We start from the raw sequence: 23,830 nt of genomic DNA, 5'->3' as shown, positions 1-23,830 counted from the left end.
TCCATAATTTCACCCCCACTCACACACACATTGACTTACGCACATCCTCACTCTCACATATACTTTTTGTTTTTTTCTTGGTAGATTATTTTGAATTACTAGTAAGAAAGCTCAATACGAGGGAAACCCACAGTTTATCACATACAAGAAATGACTAAGTTCATAGTGAACAAAGGTATAGTCAAAACACACCTGAGAGAAGGACATGCAATGATGGGTCAATATCCTGTAAAGACAGACAATCATAAAGATACTCGTGCAAAGATTGTCTGAAAAAGTAAAAGGTCTGAATTGGTGACTCACCAAAAACAGACCGATTTCTCGACTGCCAAATCGTCCACATGGCCCAGTACTGCAAGCAATCGAAAAAAGACATACTGTCTGACAGCAGGAGCAAAAATGCCAAACAGTCAAAAATGTTTCTCAAAAGACACAGAAGGGGAATGAGCTCGAAGAAGACTTGCTATATGATCCAGCAAATTGCGAAAGGTAGTACCATTCCATAATAGATGAGGAACGGTTTCAACAGATGCACCACAAATGTAACAAAGAGGGATGTCACATGGCGCCTTGCCAAAAAAGACCCATGAAAGCAAGCAGTGCCATATAAAAAGCCGATATTTTAGGCATCTTAGTCCTCCATATGATCGTGAGTTAACATGCAGGAGGGAGTTGTAGCATAGAGAGAGAGTGGATGGGTATTTTCTGGCGTAGAGAGAGAAGGAAATTTAGGCGTAGAGAGAGAGTGGATGGTTTTGAGGGGTAGAGAGAGAATGTGTAGAGAGAGAAAATCCGAGAGCGTAGAGAGAGAATAGGTCTGCTCGCGTAGAGAGAGAGAAAGGGGGGAAAAAAAAAAAAACTCCGGTACCCCCTTCTTTCCCTTTCCCTCCCCTGTCGCGGCATCTCAATCATGAGAAAGCCAAATAGCAAGGATGACCCTGTGGAGGATGCCATCCAAAAATGCAAAGAAGAACTGAGCGAGTCCATCAGCAAGATCAACCGTCACCTCTTAGGTACTATTAACGGACTCGACGCACGCGTGGCAGCACAAGAAAGCACGATACGTACACTCGAAGATCGCGTGAAGGCCCAAGATGAGGAAATCGCACTACTCAAGAAAGAGCTTGCGGAGGTGCGATTGCAGAATGTCCTCGAAGAGGGAGAACTTCAACCCTCTGTCATCGAAGAGCCTAACACGATTAAGGAACAAGTACGGGCCATCAAAGAAGGTGGGGAGCAACAAAAAGAAATGACGACCTCGTGGGTAGATGTCATCACAAAGACCCAGCAAAAAGCAGAAAAGGCCGAAAAATGGATAGAGACTGTCAAGAAAGGGAAAGGCAAGGAAATAACTCCCACCCCCACACCAACCATCATCAACTTGACACTAGAAGAGGAGCAAAGGAGACGTGTGCGGGCCTTACACGTAAGGATATGTGGCCTCAGAGACCAAGATAATGTAGACAAAGAGGTGAAAGAACTCATGACCTTGGTGGGGATCAATGAGCAGACGCATACGAGGGCTTGGAGAGTGGGCACTAAGAAAAGTGGGAGCAACGGAGAAACCTCGAAGGAAAGGGCACTCATTGTCCGCTTCCCCTCCTTGGAAGCGAAGAAAGACTTCTTGAAGAAGAGAGCGACTCTAAAGAAGACGGGCATCTTTCTTGGAGATGACCTCACCCTCTCGCAAATTGCTCATATGCAAGAAGTAATGCCGAAAATAAGAGCAGCAAGGGAAAAGGGGAAGATTGCTTTTTACAGGGATGGAAAGGTGGTGATATTGGAGCGACTCCCTGCATGACGGTGCGAGACCATGGGACCACACTAAAGATGGCAACCTGGAATTGTAACGGGTCACTCCGTCTTGATGTAGGGGCCTTTGAGGATAGCTTCACGGGGAGAGACATTATTTTCTACTCTGAGATGCATCAAGCACCGGGACAATTCATGCCACAGGTGAGCGGATATAGATGGGAGACAGCCTGCAGACAGGAGACCAGATCGGAGCATCGAGGACGGGGCTCAGGGGGAGTGGCAGTTCTATTCAGGGAGGAACTGCAACCAATGATATATATAGCACGCAAGGATGAACAGGCTAGGTACATGTGGGTGAGGCTCAGGGCAGAGACAGGCAGATACCTCTACATTGCTATTTGTTACTTTCCTCCTAGTACGTCAGTATATGCATCACCTAGAGGACAATCCCCCTTTGCTATTTTGGATAATGACATAAAGGAGTTTTCCAAGGATGGTGACATTATCATACTAGGGGATTTCAATGCTAGGACTGCCCACCACTAGACAATATTTTATGACACTTCCGAAGAGATGCTCAGGGAGGTGGACGTCACAGAGATGGGTCTATCCAGAATATCACAAGATGAGGAATTCATTGAATATGGCAGATACTTGATAGATATGGGAACTGCATGTAGATTGGCCATTGTGAATGGCCTACAAAGATTCTCGACAGTTGGAGGTTTTACTTGCTTTCCACACTGACATGGTGCCAGCACAGTGGATTATGTTATGGCCCAGTTGACAGCCAGGTCTCATTCCATTCTTTCAGGATTTCATGGTGGGCACTAGGCCGGTTGGAGTAGCAGTTGATCATGCTATCGTGTCTTTCACCTTGACCTTTCAGTTCAGCACAGCTCCATTAGGAGAGGTCCCCACACACACTCGGTATACCATCATGAGGGAGACGGATTCTGTGTATATGGATGAGATATACAGGCAGCTATGCACCTAGGAGCAGGGACAGCCACTAGATGAACTCACTCAGATATTGACAGAGACGCTCCATGATGCAGCATCAAAGGCATACCCCCACAGCCAGCCCACACGGAGAGATCTGGAAACATGCCCCAGAACAGTTGGTATGATGAGGAGTACAGAGAGACGAGGATCAAACTACAGAGGGAAGTGCTCACGGGTATTACTGCACATAGACAGTCACGTATTATCTTTCGCCGCCTAGTGCGACGAAAGAAAAGGGCCTATCTATCTCAGCTAGAGCGGGATCTATATCAACTATTTATAAGTCAGGACCTAGGCGAAGCATGGAGGCTATTCCACGAGCATTCACCACCGCCCGCCTCCACTGAGACATGGGGGGAATATGCCACATCTCTCTACACATCATCAGGGCAACCACCTCTGCCGGACCCACTAGAGACATGCCCAGAGACATGTTCTTTCTTTACTACCGAGAGGGTAAGGAAAGCCATTGACAGGATGAAGACAAGGAGAGCGCATGATCATGATGATCTGGTAGCAGAGCACTTCATCCATGCCAGGGACATGCTTGCAGAGCTCCTGGCTATGATGTTTAATCGAGCCATGTATGAAGGCTTCCCGGAGACCTGGAGTATGTCTACGATTGTGCCTATTTTCAAGTCAGGAGATCCCATGATTCCCGCGAATTATTGCACCATCATGGTTGGCCACACATTAGCTAGGTTGTATGCATCCGTTCTTGAGCAGGAGCTGAGTAGATGGGTAGAGTGAGAGGGAATAAGAGCAACAGGGCAAGCAGGTTTCAGGAGAGGTTTCTCCACTCTTGACCAGATTCTGACACTCAGAGCTATTATTGAGGAGGGTAGACACCATGGCAAGAGAATCTATTGTAGCTTTGTGGATTTCTGTAAAGCTTTCGACACAGTGCCGAGAGCCAGACTTATACACAGACTACAGGACATGGGTGTGCCTACAGAGCTGATATGGGGGATTCTGGCTCTATACAAGACAGTGATGGGGCGGGTACGCACCACTGAGGGAATGTCTGACATGGTCCACTCCACTATTGGAGTAAAGCAGGGATGCCCACTATCCCCGACTCTTTTTGGGATGTATGTGGATGAGTTTTCAGACTATGTAGAGCGGCAGGGGGACAGGGGGGCTCAGCTAGCAGGGACATGGATTCTGTTGTTACTGTATGCTGACGATATTGTGCTGATTTCAGACTCCCCAGAGGGGATGCAGCGTCATTTGGATGCTCTGCATACATTTGCTCGTGACAATCGATTGTCGGTCAATCTGGGGAAAACCAAGGTTATGGTATTCAACACCACACCACAGTTGGTCAGGAGGTCGGCACCCACATTTATGTATGGCCAGGAGACTGTGGAGTATACAGATGTATATACCTATCTTGGGGTAGTATTCGGTGGACCGGTGTTTTCACCAAGGAGAGCATCAGAGACTAGACTGACGAGAGCATATGCAGCTTTGGGAGGACTGGAGAGGATGTGTTCACAAGTTCAGTTTCAAGAACCGCGAACAAAACTTTGGCTCTTTGACACTCTAGTGACTCGAGCTATGCTCTATGGAGTTCAGGTATGGGGACCCTGAGTAGACCACCATGGGAGATCTGGCAACATAGATGGATGGAGATGTATGGAGAGGCCTTTGGTCTCTATGATCTCTCGGATGATTCGGGCTAAGGCCTCAGTACCACATGAGATTGTCCGAGCCGAGCTAGCCGCCCCCCCCCCTCGTGGTGGAGGCACTGACGAGATCAGTTTCCTTTATGCACGGTCTATGGGATCTCCCCCAGAGACAGATACGCTCGGCTTGCCCTGGAGTCATCTCGACAACTAGCTCTACAAGGCGATACAACATGTTGGTATGGACAGATGGCATCATGGTTCCAGTCACATGGTCTCAACATGGATAGATTACCTCCGCTTCAATACTCCTTGGATGCACCCGGCTTGTCTCTCACACGGATAGAGATCACCAGGCTCATACGTCATGATCTGATTCAGATAAATACCAGGAGCACATGGATACAACCGACACAGGAGTTGGGCACGAAGATGGCCTTCTACAGAGAGCATCTTCTCCAACTCACGGATGACGGCTTTGTGACTAGGCCAGCATACATGGATACACACTTATCTCATGGGATAAGATGCGCCATTGGACAGATACGCACATCCTCACATCAGCTCTAGATAGAGACTGGCCGATTTCGAGGGGTGCCGGCAGGAGCCAGGATATGTCACCTATGTAACTTAGAGCCAGAGACAGAGCTGCACTACACATGCCACTGCCCGGCATACTATGAGATACGCGAACGCTTCCACTGCCTGTTCAGGGAAGGGTTCGGACCTTTTTCTAGAGTCATGAGATACAAGGATCAGAAGTGTCTCGGATTGTTCCTGCTAGAGTTACGCAGCTTGCTGAGGACATAAGGAGAAAGACAGTCTCAGAGACGAATCACAGAGTTCTTTACACCAGACAGAGGAGAGCAAACGGAGCAGTCATTACAATAGATCTCAGAGCCTACTCATACTAGAGGTACACTGCTTGACAGAGCCACTGAACTTGGCAGATTCAGACGTCCACGACCTCGAGGGGTCTCCCACTACCGACGAAGGTTGCAACAGAAGATACAGATCACTCTAGCTCGACACGCAAGACGCCCAACCAGAGTTCTGACCATGAGATCCGACAGCGCAACCGATGAGAGATTTCATCTGAACCCACAAACCCCCCCCCCTCCCCCCGCCCCCTTCTTATTTCCTTTCTCCTTAGTGTTTTAAACTTGGTAACTTGGTAACTTTTGTAACTTTGTAATTTCCGTACTCAGACATGGTATCAGATTCACCAATTGTAACTTTTTGGTCTCATAGGTCATTTTGGCCTTTTTGAAGACGTTAATATAACATTTCATTTCATTTCTCTCTCTCTCTCTCTCAAGCGCACACACACACATACACATACTTGCGAGCACATGATGGAGAAGAAGGTAGAGGTAGAGCAAGAGCACTTCTTTAGCATGCACCTCAAGAATGAGGATTTTAGGTCAAAATGGACCTTTTATATGAATCTGACCCATTCACACATGGGCGCCCACAATGGCCGGTCATAGCAAAAATAATGTAAAAATGAGATAAGTGGTGTGCCTCTCATCGGCGATCATCTACGCACCTATAGGACTGACAAGCCCGGTCCATGACTCGAATAAAGTGATAAGGGATTCATCAAAGGTGATAGGGTGTCCGTAAGTGGTTAACATGCCCCCCTTCCTGATGTGGTTTTCTTCACCAAGACAAATGCTTATGCATTCTCTAAGTGCTATTTGCATAATCATGAACCCATAGTCCAAGAAGGAGGGAAATGCAAACTGAATACACAAAAAATTTGAGGCAAAGACAAAGGAATACTAGCAAATGTAAACTGAACGCACAAAAATCTGAGGCAAAGATAAAGGACCGCAAGCAAGGGTAGCCCGATATAGGCTACAATCCGCCAAACTTTCTGACCCCTCTAGAGGAGGAAAAGGCTCAAAGGTGCCAACAAATTATGAATCTTTTGCCATAAAGAATGATAATGATAGGCCTTGCCAAATCTAGCACAAGCATCTACAAAAGATAGCCCTTAACATCTATCATCCGGTACATCTTTAATGAAGTGGACACCTTTTTCTACAAGGAAATAAGCCTTTCTAGGATCTCAAATAGCCAATGTTGATGAAAAACTATGGTCCAATGAATACTTTTCAAACAAAGCGAATTAGAAGCATTAGTCAATCGTGGAGTCCAGTGAAGAAATTGTATAATCTTTTTCCAAGCTAAAATCAAGCTTTCAGGGAGAAAAGTGTGAACTGAATGCACAAAAATAAACAGAGATAAGGACCACGAGCAGGGGTGGCCTGATATAATCTGGAATTTGCGAATCTTTTCCACAAAGGATGAAATGATATCCGAGGCCAAATTTAATGCAGGAATCTTTGAAAGATAGCACTTAACATCTATCATCCAGTACATCTTCAATGAAGTAGACACCTTTTTTTGAAAGGAAATAAGCCTTCCTAGGCTCCATGACTGCCAATGGTTCATGAAAAGCATTGCTTCAATGAATACAATAAGCGAAGCAAATTAGAACCATTATTTAAACACGGAGTCCAATCAAGAAACTGTACAAGCTATTTCCAACCTAAAATCGGTTTTGTAGAGACTGGATAACCATCAATCTTGCCATCAAAATGACCAAAAACCGCATCCCAATGTGTGACTGACCAATTGCCAAAAGATGTAGAAGACATCTTGATACAAATGTCTGCCAACATAATAGCCCAAGGTTGTCTCTGAGATACAAACTCGAGCAGCAAAGAGGTCTTTCGTGCCAATGTATGAAAATGTATGTCAAGAATATTCAAACCACCATGCTGTTTTGGAGAACAAAGACCCTTCAATAGGCATAAGATGAAGGCCCTTTTTAGCATGTATAGTTTTCCAAATAATATCCATGGACAAAGACATAGAACAATTTGTGTTGCTTTTCTCCCCATTATCAAAGGCAAAAAGGATTGAATATACACCATAACAATAGATTGTACAATCTGTAAATGAGCAGGACTCTCATCTCACACACACACACACACACACACACACCCCCACACCCTCCCACAACCACCCTCCTTACTTATCACGGGTTTGAGGTGAAAGGTTAGCGGGTGTGTGTTGGGGTGGGGCTTGTTTGCAAGATCTACTCTCTTGAGTATTATGGTGCCATCATTTGTCTTGTCAAAGGATTTGCAACAAAAGATTGGTGACGAGCTGCTCTTTCTCAAAGGAGTAGTCGGCCATCTACAGATGCTCCTATGCTCGAGTCTAACATTCGAGAGTGGCTCAAGCACAGTCTAGCCGCTTCACAGAGTGGAGTATGACATCTTACCGGAGCTTGCTTCTAGGGCTGTTGGTTGCACTCCTCAGGCTTTCAGAAACAGACTGATTCTGCATCTGTGGTATGAGGATTTTACATTAGCTGCTTTCGAGGACAACTGCTAGGTCCCTAAGTACCTGTAAAAATTGCTTTTCCAGAGCTACCTGCACAGTTTTGGTTGCCAGACAAGTTGAGGCAGATGGCTTCGATTTTCAGAATACCATTTATGTGTTTAGTATAGACCCAAACACCTCTGCCATCTATAAAGGTGGCTACCAACCCTTTCACAGAGTTCTTAGCTACCGTCAATTTTGAGTGGAAAGGTGTGGTACATTCGCAGAAGGTCATGGCTACGGGTAGACCGAACCAATGCGTTAGATGCTGCGAGATGGGGCATTTGGTGAGGGATCTCCCTAGATGGCGACAACAGAGTCAGACTAGTCACATGAGAGGACCGTCCTCACAAGACTCTGTGCGATAGCATGACAGATAATAGATGGGTGAGAGTCGACGACAACAAAATGCGGAGCGGTAGCATAGTGTTGATCGAGGCACAGAGATAGAGAGAGGCAGGTAGGCAAGGCAGGCACAGCCTATCCTTGTTTATAGACGGGTAGTGAGACAATGATTGAATGAGGTAGAGTAGCCCCTAGATAGACCTTTTGAGGATAGGTTACTAGATCAGGATCGAGAGGTCTCAGAGCAGCTAGACAGAGGGATAAGCATAAGGACCAGGCATTTCAGGAGTAGCTTGAGTTGCCCCAATACAAGCCAATTCAACACGCTTTGGATCTCTTGGAGATTCAATCGAAGGTGCCTCTTATAGTAGGTGCTACTGAGGGTGAGCAAGAGAGTGAGTTCTCTCAATTTGCAGAGGAGTTTGGCTTTTTCAATAGGTTTTGCATCATAAGAAGATGTCCCATTATCTGAGACCTTGCATGCACAGTTCTTTGTGGTTGGTCCATGGGGATTCCCAGATGTCTCCTTGAGAAGTGGGCCACCATGTGTTGACATGTTTTTCCTGCAGTTGTCAAGAAGACGTCACATTTTCCTCGTTCCAGAGAAATCTCCCCAGATCAGATTCGGAATGCAGGTTTTGCACGAGGGTTCCTTTTGAACGAGGGAGGTTGTTTATGATACCATACAAGAGCAGACAATGGTTGAGGCCAACTACGATATCAAACAATTTGTAGCTTTGTTTGAGAGTTAGTTTAGTAGGGCCTTTGCGAAGTTGGTTTTGTTAGAGAGATGTGCATCTTGGTACCTTCCCTTGGCTTTCGTGTTGGACAATGATTGGGTTCCTCCTACCTCTCTTAAAGTACAGCAGTGCCATAGTTTTGCATCTTTTTTTGGGGTACGTCATCAGAAAATGGTAAGAGTGGATGCGGATGATTTTGGAGGCACAACCTAGGGGTTTCACAGCTCTTGGCTTTTGTAAATTTGTGCGTTGCTACAAGAGGTTTTTACAGCAAATGCTTTATATTAGTCAGATACACAACAATGAAGTTAGTGGTTTTTGCTATATTGCATGAGGTGGACAAAGAACCGGGTAGACTTTTATTGGCTTATGGCAAACTAGAAAGCTACATTTTACTACTTGATATCTTTATCCATAGACGTAACTTGTGGTTTGTTTCACCTGATTTTATTGTTGCAATCTGATGCGTGGATTGTGCGTCATGGTAATCAGCTGTGGTCTCTCTCCAAGTCATCCTTATGGTGGAAATGAACATTGTCTAGCATTTGGCAGAGTCATCTCCCTCTGAAGGAACATATTTCTTGTGGTGTTGCTTGGTGGGAGCTCTAGTTGTTGGCAGCCTATTGCATGCATGTCATATTCTCCCTTCTCGTTGTGTCAGATGCCATGAGACTGTGCCACACTTATTGTGCTACTCTAGATCCTTCATCGGTGTCGGTTGCTTTGGCTCCGTTTCCCTTCCGGCACTTTTCACAGACAGTTTTTGCTTCTCGGGGTGCCTCAGTCTCAGTTTACGGTCTTTTTTGGTCGGGTCAGATTTGGGTTCTATGGGTCATTTGGCACCATTGCAACACGAGAGGAGATGCAAGCGTGAGCTCTAGTGCTCAAATGTTAGAATCTAGGTGTCACTGTTGATGCTGGCAATGATGATGATGATGTCCCTTCAAGCTCCTTATGAGATGAGGAAGTGGAAAAAGAGGAGGAAGAATCCGCACAAGAAGACTTTTGTATCTTGAGAATTGTTTATGGACTTGATATTTATGTTATAGTCTGTTACATTATACAACATAATATGGCTATATGATGTCATATATGCAATGCTTAAAAGTAGGACATGGTACATCATTTTTGATACCTTATGGCTAGACAGTAGTTCATATATGGTTCAACCCAGTGCTATAGACTTGTCTTCTCTCAAAAAAAAAAAAAGGGCTCAACCTAGGGGAGCCAATCATACCTTTTCCATGCGAATTGGTATGGAAAAACGAAAACCAGTCAACACTACAGCCTTGAGATTGTTTTAGGTTCTAGCAAATCATACCGATTTCAAGAAAAAATTGTGTTCTTTTAAATATGTGTATTTTCGCATGAGAAACATGAGAAACTTGTTGCCTAATCATGAGAAATTGTCAACCTGTCTATCTAAAGATAATTTTCCAAGGAGTTGTGAAGGTCAGAAGCCAGTTTTGTAACGTGAAGAGTTTTAATAACTTCTCCTAGCGTGTCACCTTTTGATGCTTTTGATACTTTCGGTGATGATGTGGGAACGTGAAGAATGAACTCCTTACACTTGAACATATCTTTCGTGCATACTTTGAGAAGTTGAAATACTTCAATAAAAGGCTGGCAGACTGAGGGAAAGGTTTTTTGTGTATTATTCTTCATATATTATCTTCATGCTTTTAGAAGCCGTATATTTTGATGAGCATGCCATCCGTCTTCACGGGTTTTTTTTGTTTTTTTTGTGGTTTACTAGATTTCCTAATGTCCTAAAGCTGTTTTTGATAAATAGCAGCAGTGCATCCGTTTTGGAGGTTTACCGCATGCAAATTAAGAACAATCGAATCAATTTCAATAATTTGTTGTAAAACTTTTAACTCAATAAAGGTTTCTAAACAATGACAAGCTGACTTAATAGTAATGATTTGTTTTCAAAAAGAAAAGGGCACTTTTATGTCCTACATTATTATCAATGAGGTGATGGCTCTTTTCAAACTCCCTTAAGCTATAGAATATAATGAAAAAGTGCATTTGAAAAGTTGCCTAAGCTTAAAAACATGAACAGACAAAAAGAGTCCAATCTTTTGATCGGTACTTTGTTTGGATGAATGACCAAGCTAACAAGGTAGATTTCACATAAGCATTAGTTGATCCTCGACAAGCATAACTTCTTGTGACGAAGCCACACCCCACACTAAATAGACTTGAGAGTCTTGTATTACTAAGGTGTTTTTGTTGGTATTTTAACTAAAGTTGTGTGTTAAATCAAAGTTAAGTCCCTGCTCATTGATGTTAAGGTTTTAGAATGCCTCTCACACACAGTCACATATGTGCACACCCGCGCAAACATTCTTGTAAGTGCACACTCTTGCAAGTACAATAACTTGGAATTGCATTCACAGATTCGTGATTCAAACAGAGCTATGCTGCTTGCTGCTGCAGCTGAACATCGGTGTAGCCTATTGGACCTTGGGATTGCGAAAGATTGCAAGGATGATCTAGAAAGACTGTTAGAAAAGGCCCTTGCTGCTGGCGCACATATTCTCATAACTTCTGGTGGAGTTTCAATGGGTGACAGAGATTTGGTGAAACCCTTGTTGCAAGAAAGAGGAAAGGTGTATTTTGGGAAGGTACGCTACCACCCCATTTTGTTATGTTTGTTGGCACTGCTTGCTTGCAGGTAGTGATATAGGCATGGTGCTTAGCAAATTGTGTACACATTTTTTAGGCATTCTTTTAGGCTTTTTAAGCTATCCTTTTGGCTTACTAATAAAAGTAGCGTATCTTTCTCTCTATCTCTCTCTCATCTGCACTGCCAAAGCAGATCTCTCTCTCTCTCTCTCTCAAAGCAGTCAAGAGTAGCGTTCTCCAGGTGCAAGCTGCATCATCTCTCTCTCTCTCTCTCTCTCTCTCTACACTAGATTTCTTTACACTAGATATTGTACACCCAGAAGAACAGACAGAGGAGCAGCCAACAGTGGAGAGGTCTACCCGCACTACTGGCATTCTCATAGACCGAGCATTGGAGCTAGGGAGATCTAGACGACCCCGATGGAGAAGAGGAGCTACACAGTTTCCAAGGAGGCTACATCAAAGGATTCGAGCCATACTCTTTCGTCGTCCAGAGTACAGATGAAGATGGATCTCTACTCCTTGCCCATATTGTCTTCACATTGTACTACTTAGTTTAGGATCCCGCAGTATTTATATTTTGTTATCCTCGTTTAACTTATTTTGTTAATCTGACTTTGTATCAGATACACCGCATTGTAACTTTCTGGTCTCATAGGTCACTTCGGCCTTTTGAAGACGTTAATATAACAATTCATTTCATTTCATTTCTCTCTCTCTCTCTCTCTCTCTCTCCTGCACTCGCTCGCGCGTGCCCTGCTTTGCACCCGCACCCGCTCGCGCGACCTGCTGCAGCTCTAGTGCGTGAGCGACCTGCAGCTCCAGCGCGACCTGCTGCTGCAGCTCCAGCGCGTGACCTGCCCAGCTCGCGCTGTTCTGCAGCCCCAGCGCGTGACCTGCTGCACCTGGCCCCCCAGCACACGACCTGCTGCCCCTTGCAGGTTTTTGTAGCACTGTCGCGCCAACCCCTCTGTCCCGCAAACAGAACTCAGTTTTCCAAAAGGACCTGCAGATTTCGGGCTTTGACAGGATCTGCAATTTACAGGATCTGCAGAATTCAGATAGACCTGCAGAATTCAAATTTTGCAGAAAACAGAAGACTCACAGAATTCAATTCACTAACAGGGAATTTAGAAAACAGAAGACCTGTAGAATTCAATTCATTAACAGGGAATTTATTGCAGATTATTGCAGATGGTCGTAATGTAATTGGCAGAATTTGCAGAAAATTTACGCCATGTATGCTTAATGTGGGAGATTGTGTATGCATAATGTGGAAGTAGTGTGTTTCCTTTGAGCCTTTTCCTTTGAGCCGCAAACTCGTTTTTGGTAGCGACCAAGCATGAGGAAGCAGAACGATAAGCCCGACCCCCTAGAAGATGCAGTCCAAAAGTGCAAAGAAGAAATGACTGAAACAATTAACAAGATCAACCGCAACCTCTTGGGCACAATAAAAATGCTCGAAGATCGCGTGCTGACCCAAGAAAGCAAGATCACTACACTGGGAGATCGTGTGTCGGCCCAAGACGAAGAGATTGCGTCACTCAAGAAGGCGCTCGCTGAAACACGATCACGAAACACACTTGAGGAGGGAGAATGGCAACCCTCAGTAATAGAAGAACTCAACACAATCAAAGAGCAAGTGTGAGCCATCAAAGAGGGGGAAGAGCAGCACAAAGAAATGACGACTTCTTGGGTGGACGCTATTACAAAGACTCAACAGAAAGCGGATGAGGCCGCGAAATGGATTGAAGTTGCCAAGAAAGGGAAAAGCAAGGAGGCAACGTCCACACCCACCATTATCAACTTGACACTAGAAGAGGAGCAAAGAAGACGTGTGCGCTCTCTACATGTGAGAATCTGCGGTCTTAAAGACAAAGATAATGTAGACGAAGAGGTAAAAGAACTCATGGCTTTGATGGGGGTTCACGAGCCGATGCACTCAAGAGCTTGGAGAGTGGGCAACAAGAAGAATGGGAGCAATGGGAAATCCTCAAAAGAAAGGGCACTCATCCTTCGTTTTCCTTCCATGGAAGCGAAGGACTTTTTGAAAAAGAGATCAACTCTTAAGAAAACGTGTATCTTTCTCGGGGATGACCTTACCCTCTCACAGATCGCTCATATGCAAGAGATGATGCCAGAGATTAGAGCGGCAAGGGAAAAAGGTAAGATTGCCTTTTACTGAGACGGAAGAGTGGTGATTTTGGAGCGACGCTCCACATGACGGTGTGAGGCCTATGGGACCGCACTCAAAGTTGCTACCTGGAATTGTAACGGATCTATGCGCCTTGATGTGGGTGCTTTTGAGGAGATTTTTTCCGGGAGAGACATCATTTTCTACTCTGAGACACATCAGGCCACTGGGCAGTCTATGCCTCACATTAGTGGATATAGATGGGAGACAGCCTGTAAACAGGAGACACGATCAGAGCACAGAGGGCGGGGCTCAGGAGGAGTGGCAGTGTTATTCAGGGAGGAGTTGCAGCCATTGATACATATAGCCCGCAGAGATAAGCAAGCTAGGTACATGTGGGTGAGATTGAGAGCAGAGAGAGGCAGATATCTTTACATTGCTATTTTCTACTTTCCCCCGAGTACGTCAGTATATGCACCACCCAGAGGACAGTCCCCCTTTTCTATTTTGGATGATGACATATGGGAGTTCTCTAGAGATGGTGACATTATCATTCTAGGGGACTTCAATGCTAGGACTGTCCATCATCAGACAGTATTTTATGATACTTCAGAGGAGATGCTGAGAGAGCTGGATGTTGCAGAAACGGGCCTATCCAGACTATCACAGGATGGGGAACACACTGAGTATGGGCGACACTTGATAGACATGGGGACTGCACATGGACTAGCCATCTTGAATGGCCTACAGAGATTTCCCGCCGCGGGAGGTTTCACATGCTTTCCACACAGACATGGAGCCAGCACAGTGAATTATGTCATGGCACAGCCGAGCCTCATCTCTAGTATCCAGGATCTCACGGTCGGACCCAGACCTGTTGGTGTGGCAGTGGATCATGCTCTTGTGTCGTTCACCATCTCTTTCCAGTTTAGTGTAGCACAGAGGCCACGGGCAGCAGCCCCTACTCGCTACACCTTCACGCGGGAGACGGACTCTGTATACATAGATGGGATATACAAACGCCTGTGCACTGAGGAGCCAGGACGACCTCTAGAGGAGCTTACTACTATACTGACATAGACATTACATGATGCAGCAGCAGAGGCATACCCACACACTCAGCCTGAGCAAAGACGCCGTTCTGGGAGCATGCCGCTGAACATTTGGTATGATGAGGAATGCCGCGAGACTAGAGCCAGACTTCAGAGGGAGGTGCTTTTGGGGGACATCAGTCACAAACAGTCACATATTGACTTCCGGTGCCTTGTGCGGCAGAAGAAGAGGGCATTTGTGGCCTGACTAGAGCAGGATCTGTACCAGCTATTCTTGAGTCAGGACTCACGTGAGGCATGGAGGCTCTTTCATGAGCACCCCCCCCCCCCCCCCCCCCCCCCCCCCTGCCATTACCTCTACAGAGGCCTGGGGCCAGTACGCTTCATCTTTGTACACAGTTCCTGGACAGCTGGCCCTTCCCGACCCTCCCGATCCATGCCCACACGCATGTGCTTTTTTCACCACTGAGATGGTGAAGAAGGCCATTGACAGGATGAGGAATGGGAGAGCATATGATCATGATGGATTAGTGGCTGAGCATTTCTTGCATGCCAGAGATCTATTAGCAGAGCTTCTAGCAGTTATGTTTAACCGTGCCATGTGCGAGGGCTTGCTTGATACTTGGAGCCTATCTACTATTGTACCTATCTTCAAGTCAGTAGACCCTATGGAGCCTGGGAATTATCGCACTATCATGATTGGACACACATTGGCACGGTTGTATGCATCCATTCTTGAGCAGCAGCTCAGTAGATGGGTAGAGAGGGAGAGGATACGCGCAGCCGGGCAGGCAGGGTTCAGGAGAGGTTTTTCTACTCTCGACCATATCTTGACACTCAGAGCCATCATTGAGGAGGGCAGATCACATGGGAGACGGATCTATTGTAGCTTTGTGGACTTCCGCAAAGCATTTGACACAGTACCCAGAGCTAGATTGATGCGCAGACTATAGGAGATGGGAGTACCGACAGAGCTCATTTGGGGGATCATGGCATTATACAGGTCAGTAGTGGGGCATACGCACCTCAGAGGGTCTATCTACGCCGGTTCACTCCACTATTGGGGTGAAGCAGGGCTGCCCGCTCTCTCCTACTCTATTCGGTATGTATGTGGATGAGGTTTCTGACTACATTGAGAGCGATGGTGATAGAGGTGCATAGCTGGCAGGGACATGGATTCCACTACTGTTATATGCTGATGATATTGTGTTGATCTCTGACTCTCCGGAGGGGATGCAACGTCACTTGGATGCTTTGCATAGGTTTGCCCACGAAAGTGGTTTGTCTGTCAACCTTGGTAAAACCAAGGTTATGGTGTTTAATACCACCTCACAGTGGATCAGGAGGTCAGCACCTACATTCACATACGGCCAGGAGACGGTGGAGTATACCGATGCTTACACTTACCTTGGAGTGGTTTTTAGCGGACCAGCATTTTCATTGAGGGGAGCAGCAGAGACCAGATTGACCCGAGCCCATGCAGCGTTGGGTAGATTGGAGAGGATGTGTTCACAGGTTCAGTTTCAGGAGCCTCCGACGAAGCTTTGGCTCTTTGACACTTTGGTGGCTTCTGCATTGCTCTATGGAGCTCAGATGTGGGGACCTTCACTGGATCATCACGGGAGGTCGGGTCGCACTGATGGATGGGGAGACATTGAGAAACCTCTGGTCTCTATGATCTCGTGGCTCATTAGAGCCAAGGCTTCAGTACCACGGGCCATTATCCGAGTAGAGTTAGCGGCCCCCCCTCTAGTGGTTGAGGCGCTCACCAGATCAGTCTCCTTCATACACCGCTTGTGGGAACTTCCCGAGGCAGATATGTCCGCCTTGCACTTGAGTCCTCTAGACAGTTAGCCATGCAGGGAGATACAGCATGCTGGTATGGGGAGATGACATCATGGTTTCAGGCGCATGGGTTCAGCATGGACAGATTGCCACCTTTTCAGTACTCACTAGATGCACCATCTCTCACTGTTACACAGTCCGAGATTACCAGGCTCATCCGCCAGGACTTGACTCAGCTAGACACCAGGAGGACTTGGATACAGCCAGCACAGGAGCTGGGCACGAAGATGGCTTTCTACAAGGAGCATCTTCTCCAGCTTACGGAGGACGGTTTTGTGACGAGGCCCAGATACATGGACACCCACCTGTCTCATGGGATACGATGTGCTATTGGCCAGATACGCACATCTTCACACAAGTTGCGGATCGAGACTGGGAGATACAGCGGAGTACCAGCAGAGGCCAGGACATGCCCCTTGTGTGGCATAGAGCCTGAGACAGAGTTACATTACACATGCCGTTGCCCCATCTACTACGAGATACGAGGCCGCTTCCACTGCTTGTTCAGAGAGGGGTTTGGACCACTCTCCAGAGTCATGGGGTACGAGGATCAGAGATGCCTGGGTTTGTTTTTGCTCGAGCTGCGCAGACACAGAGAGAGCATCATGAGAGGAGAGGCTAGCCAGTCTCAGAGGCAGATCACAGATTTCTTCAGAGCAGACACTGGACAGCCGGAGGAGCTACTACCACAGCAGAGCTCACATTCATCTCACACTAGAGGCACACTGATCGACCGAGCAATTGAGTTGGGGAGATCCAAACGCCCACAACTACGGAGGACTATAGAGCATCGACGGAGGCTGCATCAGAGGATTCGGATCACTCTGGCCAGACATGCACGACACCTGGTCAGACTACTACCATGGAGGAGATTGATGAGATCCGCCAGCGACCGATTCTGGATCTCCTGTGATTTAGCTATCCCAGCCAGCTGCTACTCTACTTTGCCTAGCTCACATCGAGCTGCTTTGTATTTTTATCTTGTTATGTTGTTATTTTGTTACTCTGACTTTGTATCAGATCCACCACATTGTAACTTTCTGGTCTCATAGGTCACTTTGGCCTTTTGAAGACGTTAATATAACATTTCATTTCATTTCATCTCTCTCTCTCTCTCTCTGCGCGCCACTGCTGTTGCTCCTGCGCGCGCCACTGCTGCTGCTGCTGAACCCATTGTAGCTGACCTGTTGCGACTGCACGCTGCCAAGGCTGTAGCACTTGCCGCTGCCTCACTGTGGCAGCATTACCAAGTGCACCAGGCCCGCTGGCCCCAATCTCTCACACACGGATACATACCCACACACACACTACACACATACACGCATACACACAAGTACTCCCTCTCTTCCCCTTCTCCCCTCTTCTTCACAATATGAAGAGAGGGTAGTTACGAAGACAGCCATGTCTTCCCCCATCATCAAGACGCCGGCATCGACAATGAAGACAACGTTCATGCTCACGAACAAGAGGCTTGCACAATTGGAGGAGGACATGAAAGAATGGCGGATGGAGAGAGAGATATGGGAGGAGGAGAAAGCCACCCTCATCAAGCTATGGAACGAAGAGAAGGAGGACATGAGAGCGGAAATCCAAAATCTCAAAGAGGAGAAGGAGAGAAGGGAACGGGAGAACGGGAAGGAGAGGGAGAGATGGAGGAAAGAGCAAGAAGAGATGAAGGCACAAATCGATCTCCTTCATGCTTCCATCACATCCCTCACCCCCGAAGAAGGAGAGATTAAAGAGGAGGCTAAGGAAGCCCTCAAGGAGGAGATCACCAAAGCCCTCACCGCAAGCATTGAGGACAAATTAGAGGCCACCAAAGAAGGATGGGTCGAAGTGGTCAAAAAGAACATCAAGAAGGTTGCAAGAGAGGAAGCCCAAAAAGATGAGGTACTCATCGTACACACAACCATCGAGGAGGAGAAGATGCGACAAGCTCGCCGTCTCAATGTGCGAGTGACCGGCATCAAAGAAGAAGAAGGGTCTACACCCGAGAGCGATGGGAAAGCTTTATGCAAGAAAGTGGGATACAAGGAAGAAGAGATCCCTTTCTCCAAAGTTTGGAGAGCCGGCAAAGATCCAAAGAAGAGAGCTCTCATCCTCCAATTCGCCTCCGAGGAGTCTCGAACTTCTTTCCTCCGAAAGAGGGTCATCTTGAGAGGGCTAGAAAGCCCCCCGATTTATCTTGATGATGACCTCACAAAGATGCAACAAGATCACCGTCGCGCGTGCATGCCTAGAGTCCACCAAGCCCGCAAAGAAGGGAAGAAGGCAGTATATCGAGATGGTAGGGTTATCATTGATGGCAAGACCATCGCATAAGGACTCGCGGCCTGTGGGACACACGAGGAGATTCATGTCACGGTTTGGAATTGCAATGGAGACCTATGGACACACCCAGAGAGACTTGAGGAGGTGATGAGAGGTCGAGACATCATTCTACTTACAGAGACACACGAGAGCCCAGAGAGAGGGCTACCACGGATACATGGATTCCAGTGGGAGTCTCTACATCGGGGGTGTATGCGCCAGCACACCACTCGTGGCTCAGGAGGAGTGGCCATACTCTTTAGACAGGGGCTTCATAGTAGACTACAGATTGTTGCCCGGGACCCACAGGCCCGCTACATGTGGATTCGCCTCGAGCTCTCACGAGACAGGATCGTCTACATTGCCCTTTGCTACTTTGCTCCCACAGGCTCCAGATTTGCCCTTATTGAGCAGGAGTCACCGTACACATGCCTCACGGAGGAGATTATGGAGTACTCCACACTGGGTGAAGTCTTCCTTATGGGAGACTTCAATGCTCGTACGCGCAGTGAGCAGTGTGAGGCATATGACCACGAGGACCCAGAGGCACTACACACTCTAGATGAGGAGGCTACTATGAGAGATACAGCAGACAGAGCTCCAGTCACAGCCTACGGACGACATCTACTTCGACTTGGCTCCCAGCACCGTCTCGTTATTTATAACGGGATGGTCCAGTGGCCCACCTCAGGGGGCCTGACTTGTATGCCACATGGAGTTGCAGAGGGAGGGGGGAGTACAGTCGACTATATTCTGGGACCCAGGGAGGCTACACACCTTATCACATCCTTCACCATTCCACCCATACCCATCGGAGCCGACCACACATACCTCTCTTTCTCCATCACCGGAGATACCATCCCACACAGCTCCACAACACACACTTCACACACCACCATCCATTTCACACATGAGCTAGTCTCTCTTTACTCGGCCGAGGTCGAGCATGGCCTATGCCTCCTCCACCCATCCACACCACTCTCAGTTCTCACATCACATATCTCTTCCGTTCTCCACACTTCAGCTATTAGCTCCTTTCCACACACCACTCACACAGGACGCACTCCCCCCCCCGGGACTATGCCTCAGAACCGCTGGTATGATGATGAGTGCAGAGAGCTATACCGACGCCTCCGCGCACAGCGAGCCTTAGGAGAGATCACAGAGAGAGAGGCCAGACGGCATATGAAGACGCTGACACGCCAAAAGCGGCGAGCATTCGAAGAGGCACAGGAGCTTGAGCTATACCGCCTATTCATGAGCATGGATAGCGCGACAGCATGGCGCACCCTGCGCGAGCCACGTCCGACTACAGCTATTGAGGATCCACAGATATGGCATGATTATGCAGAGCGACTTTACGAGGTGCCAGGACAGCCTCCTATCCCACAGCCACACGAGCCACGCCCCACGTGCTCCTCCTCCTTTACAGCACAGATGGTAGAGAGGGCCATACGCCGCATGCAGCACAGACGATCAGCTGACCATACTGGATTACAGAGTGAGCACATCATTTATGCGGCCTCCACTATAGCCCCGTTGATTGCACATGTCTTCAACCGGGCTATAGGGGAGGGCTTCGTAGAGGAGTGGACACAGCACACCATAGTGCCTATCCACAAATCTGGCGACACCCTGGATCCAGGGAACTACAGGACTATCATGATTGGCCACACGATGGCCAAGCTATATGGAGCAGTACTTGAGGCACAGCTCAGTTGCTACGCAGAGATCGAGGGTTTACGAGCTCCAGGCCAGGCAGGTTTCAGACGAGCTTTCTCCACCACTGATCACATCTTCGTTCTGCGCTGCCTCATTGATGGGGCAAAGGCGCGGAAGAAGAGGCTTTACTGCTGCTTTGTGGATTTCCGCAAGGCCTTTGACACAGTCCCACGCGAGAGACTCTTCCAGCGCCTTCACAGCATTGGGGTACCAACAGAGATGATTTGGGCCATATATGCTCTCTACGAGAAGGTGACGGGTCGAGTTCGTTGCCCAGGCGGTTTTTCAGAGACCATTGCTAGCACCATTGGTGTTAAGCAAGGATGCCCACTCTCCCCGACACTCTTTGGGCTCTACATCGACGAGATCTCCGACTACATACTGCGAGCAGGGGGAGAGGGGAGCGATATTGTGTTGATTTCAGAGTCACCCGAGGGCTTGCAACGCCATCTTGAGGCCTTGGACGAATTCAGCACACACAAGGGGTTGACTGTGAACCTTGGCAAAACCAAGGTTATGATCTTTCACACATCCAGTGCAGTGAGGAGCGCTGCCACCTTCACAGCAGCAGGAGGAAAGGTTGATGTAGTCACCTCCTATGTCTACCTTGGCATCACATTCACCAGCCTACCAGGACCCTTCACTATGAGGCAGGCTGCTGCTGACAGGCTCACCCGAGGATATGCAGCTCTGGCCATGCTAGAGCGGAGATGCCACCAGGCACACTTTCAGGAACCCCGCATGAAGGGGTGGCTTTTCGACACCTTAGTCACCCCGGCCTTGATGTACTCGGCGGCAGTATGGGCACCAGGATTGACAGCTGACCAGTGGACACAGCTTGAGAGGCCACAGGTATGTATGATCTCACGCTTGCTCCGCAGCAAGAAGACAGTGCCACATGACATTATTAGAGCCGAGCTTGCCACACCACCCATGGTGGTAGAGGCACTATTCCAGACAGTCTGCTTCATCCAGAGGATGAGAGAGCCTCTACCACCCATGGTGGTAGAGGCACTATTCCAGACAGTCTGCTTCATCCAGAGGATGAGAGAGCTACCTCCTGACAGACTTACTCGTAGAGCATTTGAGGCAGCTATACAGCTATCAGAGAGTGGGCATGAGAGAGCATGGTACTCACAGGTCAGAGCATGGTTTGAGGGACACGGTCTTGACATGGAGAGCCTACCACCATTCCAGTACGACCCCCACTCACCATATGTTCACCTCTCTCGCAGTGAGAGGAACTTGGTACTGAGACAGGATCTGTGGCAGCTATACACTAGGAGAGTCTGGGAGTCACCTGGCTTGGGGACGAGGATGTCAGATTACAGAGACCAGTTTCTCACCATATTGTCCGGGGGGTTCATACAGATGCCACCAGGCACACTTTCAGGAACCCCGCATGAAGGGGTGGCTTTTCGACACCTTAGTCACCCCGGCCTTGATGTACTCGGCGGCAGTATGGGCACCAGGATTGACAGCTGACCAGTGGACACAGCTTGAGAGGCCACAGGTATGTATGATCTCACGCTTGCTCCGCAGCAAGAAGACAGTGCCACATGACATTATTAGAGCCGAGCTCGCCACACCACCCATGGTGGTAGAGGCACTATTCCAGACAGTCTGCTTCATCCAGAGGATGAGAGAGCCTCTACCACCATGGGTGGTAGAGGCACTATTCCAGACAGTCTGCTTCATCCAGAGGATGAGAGAGCTACCTCCTGATAGACTTACTCGTAGAGCATTTGAGGCAGCTATACAGCTATCAGAGAGTGGGCATGAGAGAGCATGGTACTCACAGGTCAGAGCATGGTTTGAGGGACACGGTCTTGACATGGAGAGCCTACCACCATTCCAGTACGACCCCCACTCACCATATGTTCACCTCTCTCGCAGTGAGAGGAACTTGGTACTGAGACAGGATCTGTGGCAGCTATACACTAGGAGAGTCTGGGAGTCACCTGGCTTGGGGACGAGGATGTCAGATTACAGAGACCAGTTTCTCACCATATTGTCCGGGGGGTTCATACAGAGACCACGCTACATGGACACATATATGCCACATAGCTCACAGGTGGCGATTGGTCAGCTGAGAGTGGCTTCACACAGGTTAGAGATTGAGATCGGGAGACATACTGGTGTTCCCAGGGAGGAGCGCGTCTGCAGAGCCTGCACAGAGGAGGTGGAGAGTGAGGAGCACTTTGTATGTAGATGCAGAGCATACACTGAGATCAGAGGCAGGTATGAGGCCCTATTCAGAGGACAGCCCACTCTCCGAGAGATCATGGACTCTCGAGATCAGAGACAGCTCAGACGGTTCTTATTAGAGATACAGAGCCATCGGGACACACTACTACAGCCACACACAGCTACACAGACAGAGGGGAGACAGTCGCAGCTCACAGACTTCTTTCAGAGGATTACCGCCCCTCCCCCACCAAACACTCAGAGGGGAGTGACACTCCCACAGGCGGAGGTGAGCCGAGCTAGACGACGACCACGAGTCACAGGCTACAGGGGCGCGAGCTCCCACCACCGACAGATCTTGGAGATCCGAGCCCGGGAGCGCCGTGCCACTGAGGAGCGAGTGGCCCGGATGAGGGCCGACCCGACAGCTTTCATCCGGGCAGCCTTGGCACCAGACCCGCCCATGTACCACATCTTACATCCCCCCATTAGTACAGGATGGAGCTAGATAGCTTGATGCATTCTCATGATTGTACTACCTTGAGCATATAGACATGCATATACCCCTAGAGATAGAGCTCCATCCCTCCTCAGATACCCCACTACCTACACTCAGTTCAGTTTTGTATCAGTTTTTGTTTCATTTGTCTTTCCGATAGACGGATGACATACACACCATGTACATTTGATTTGTCTCATAGGCCGATTTCGGCCTGACATAGACGTTAAAAATCTTTCTTTCTTTCTTTCTTTCTCTCTCTCTCTCTCTCTCTCTCTCTCTCTCTCTCTCTCAGAGGAGGTGGAGAGTGAGGAGCACTTTGTATGTAGATGCAGAGCATACACTGAGATCAGAGGCAGGTATGAGGCCTTATTCAGAGGACAGCCCACTCTCCGAGAGATCATGGACTCTCGTGATCAGAGACAGCTCGGACGTTTCTTACTAGAGATACAGAGCCATCGGGACACACTACTACAGCCACGCACAACTACACAGACAGAGGGGAGACAGTCGCAGCTCACAGACTTCTTTCAGAGGATTGCCACCCCTACCTCACTAGATACTCAGAGAGGAGTGAC

The 23,830-nt window shown here is 48.0% G+C and overlaps 1 protein-coding gene across 1 annotated transcript in view; it reads left to right on the top strand.

Moving 5' to 3' along the window:
- The window catches only part of B73 (molybdopterin biosynthesis CNX1 protein / molybdenum cofactor biosynthesis enzyme CNX1 (CNX1)), a 157,207-nt gene that overhangs the window by 27,117 nt on the left and 106,260 nt on the right, over nucleotides 1-23,830 (top strand). Inside the window, exon 6 of the mRNA XM_086493915.1 lies at nucleotides 11,275-11,502. Coding sequence (XP_086350041.1) covers nucleotides 11,275-11,502 — 228 coding nt within the window. The remainder of the gene's footprint in view (nucleotides 1-11,274; nucleotides 11,503-23,830) is intronic.

Source organism: Adiantum capillus-veneris, chromosome 21 (genome assembly GCF_014529385.1).
Source record: "Adiantum capillus-veneris isolate H3 chromosome 21, ASM1452938v2, whole genome shotgun sequence".
Classification (NCBI taxonomy): domain Eukaryota; kingdom Viridiplantae; phylum Streptophyta; class Polypodiopsida; order Polypodiales; family Pteridaceae; genus Adiantum; species Adiantum capillus-veneris.
The sequence above is the reverse complement of the archived record's forward strand: the minus strand, read 5'-3'. Positions and strand labels throughout refer to the sequence as shown.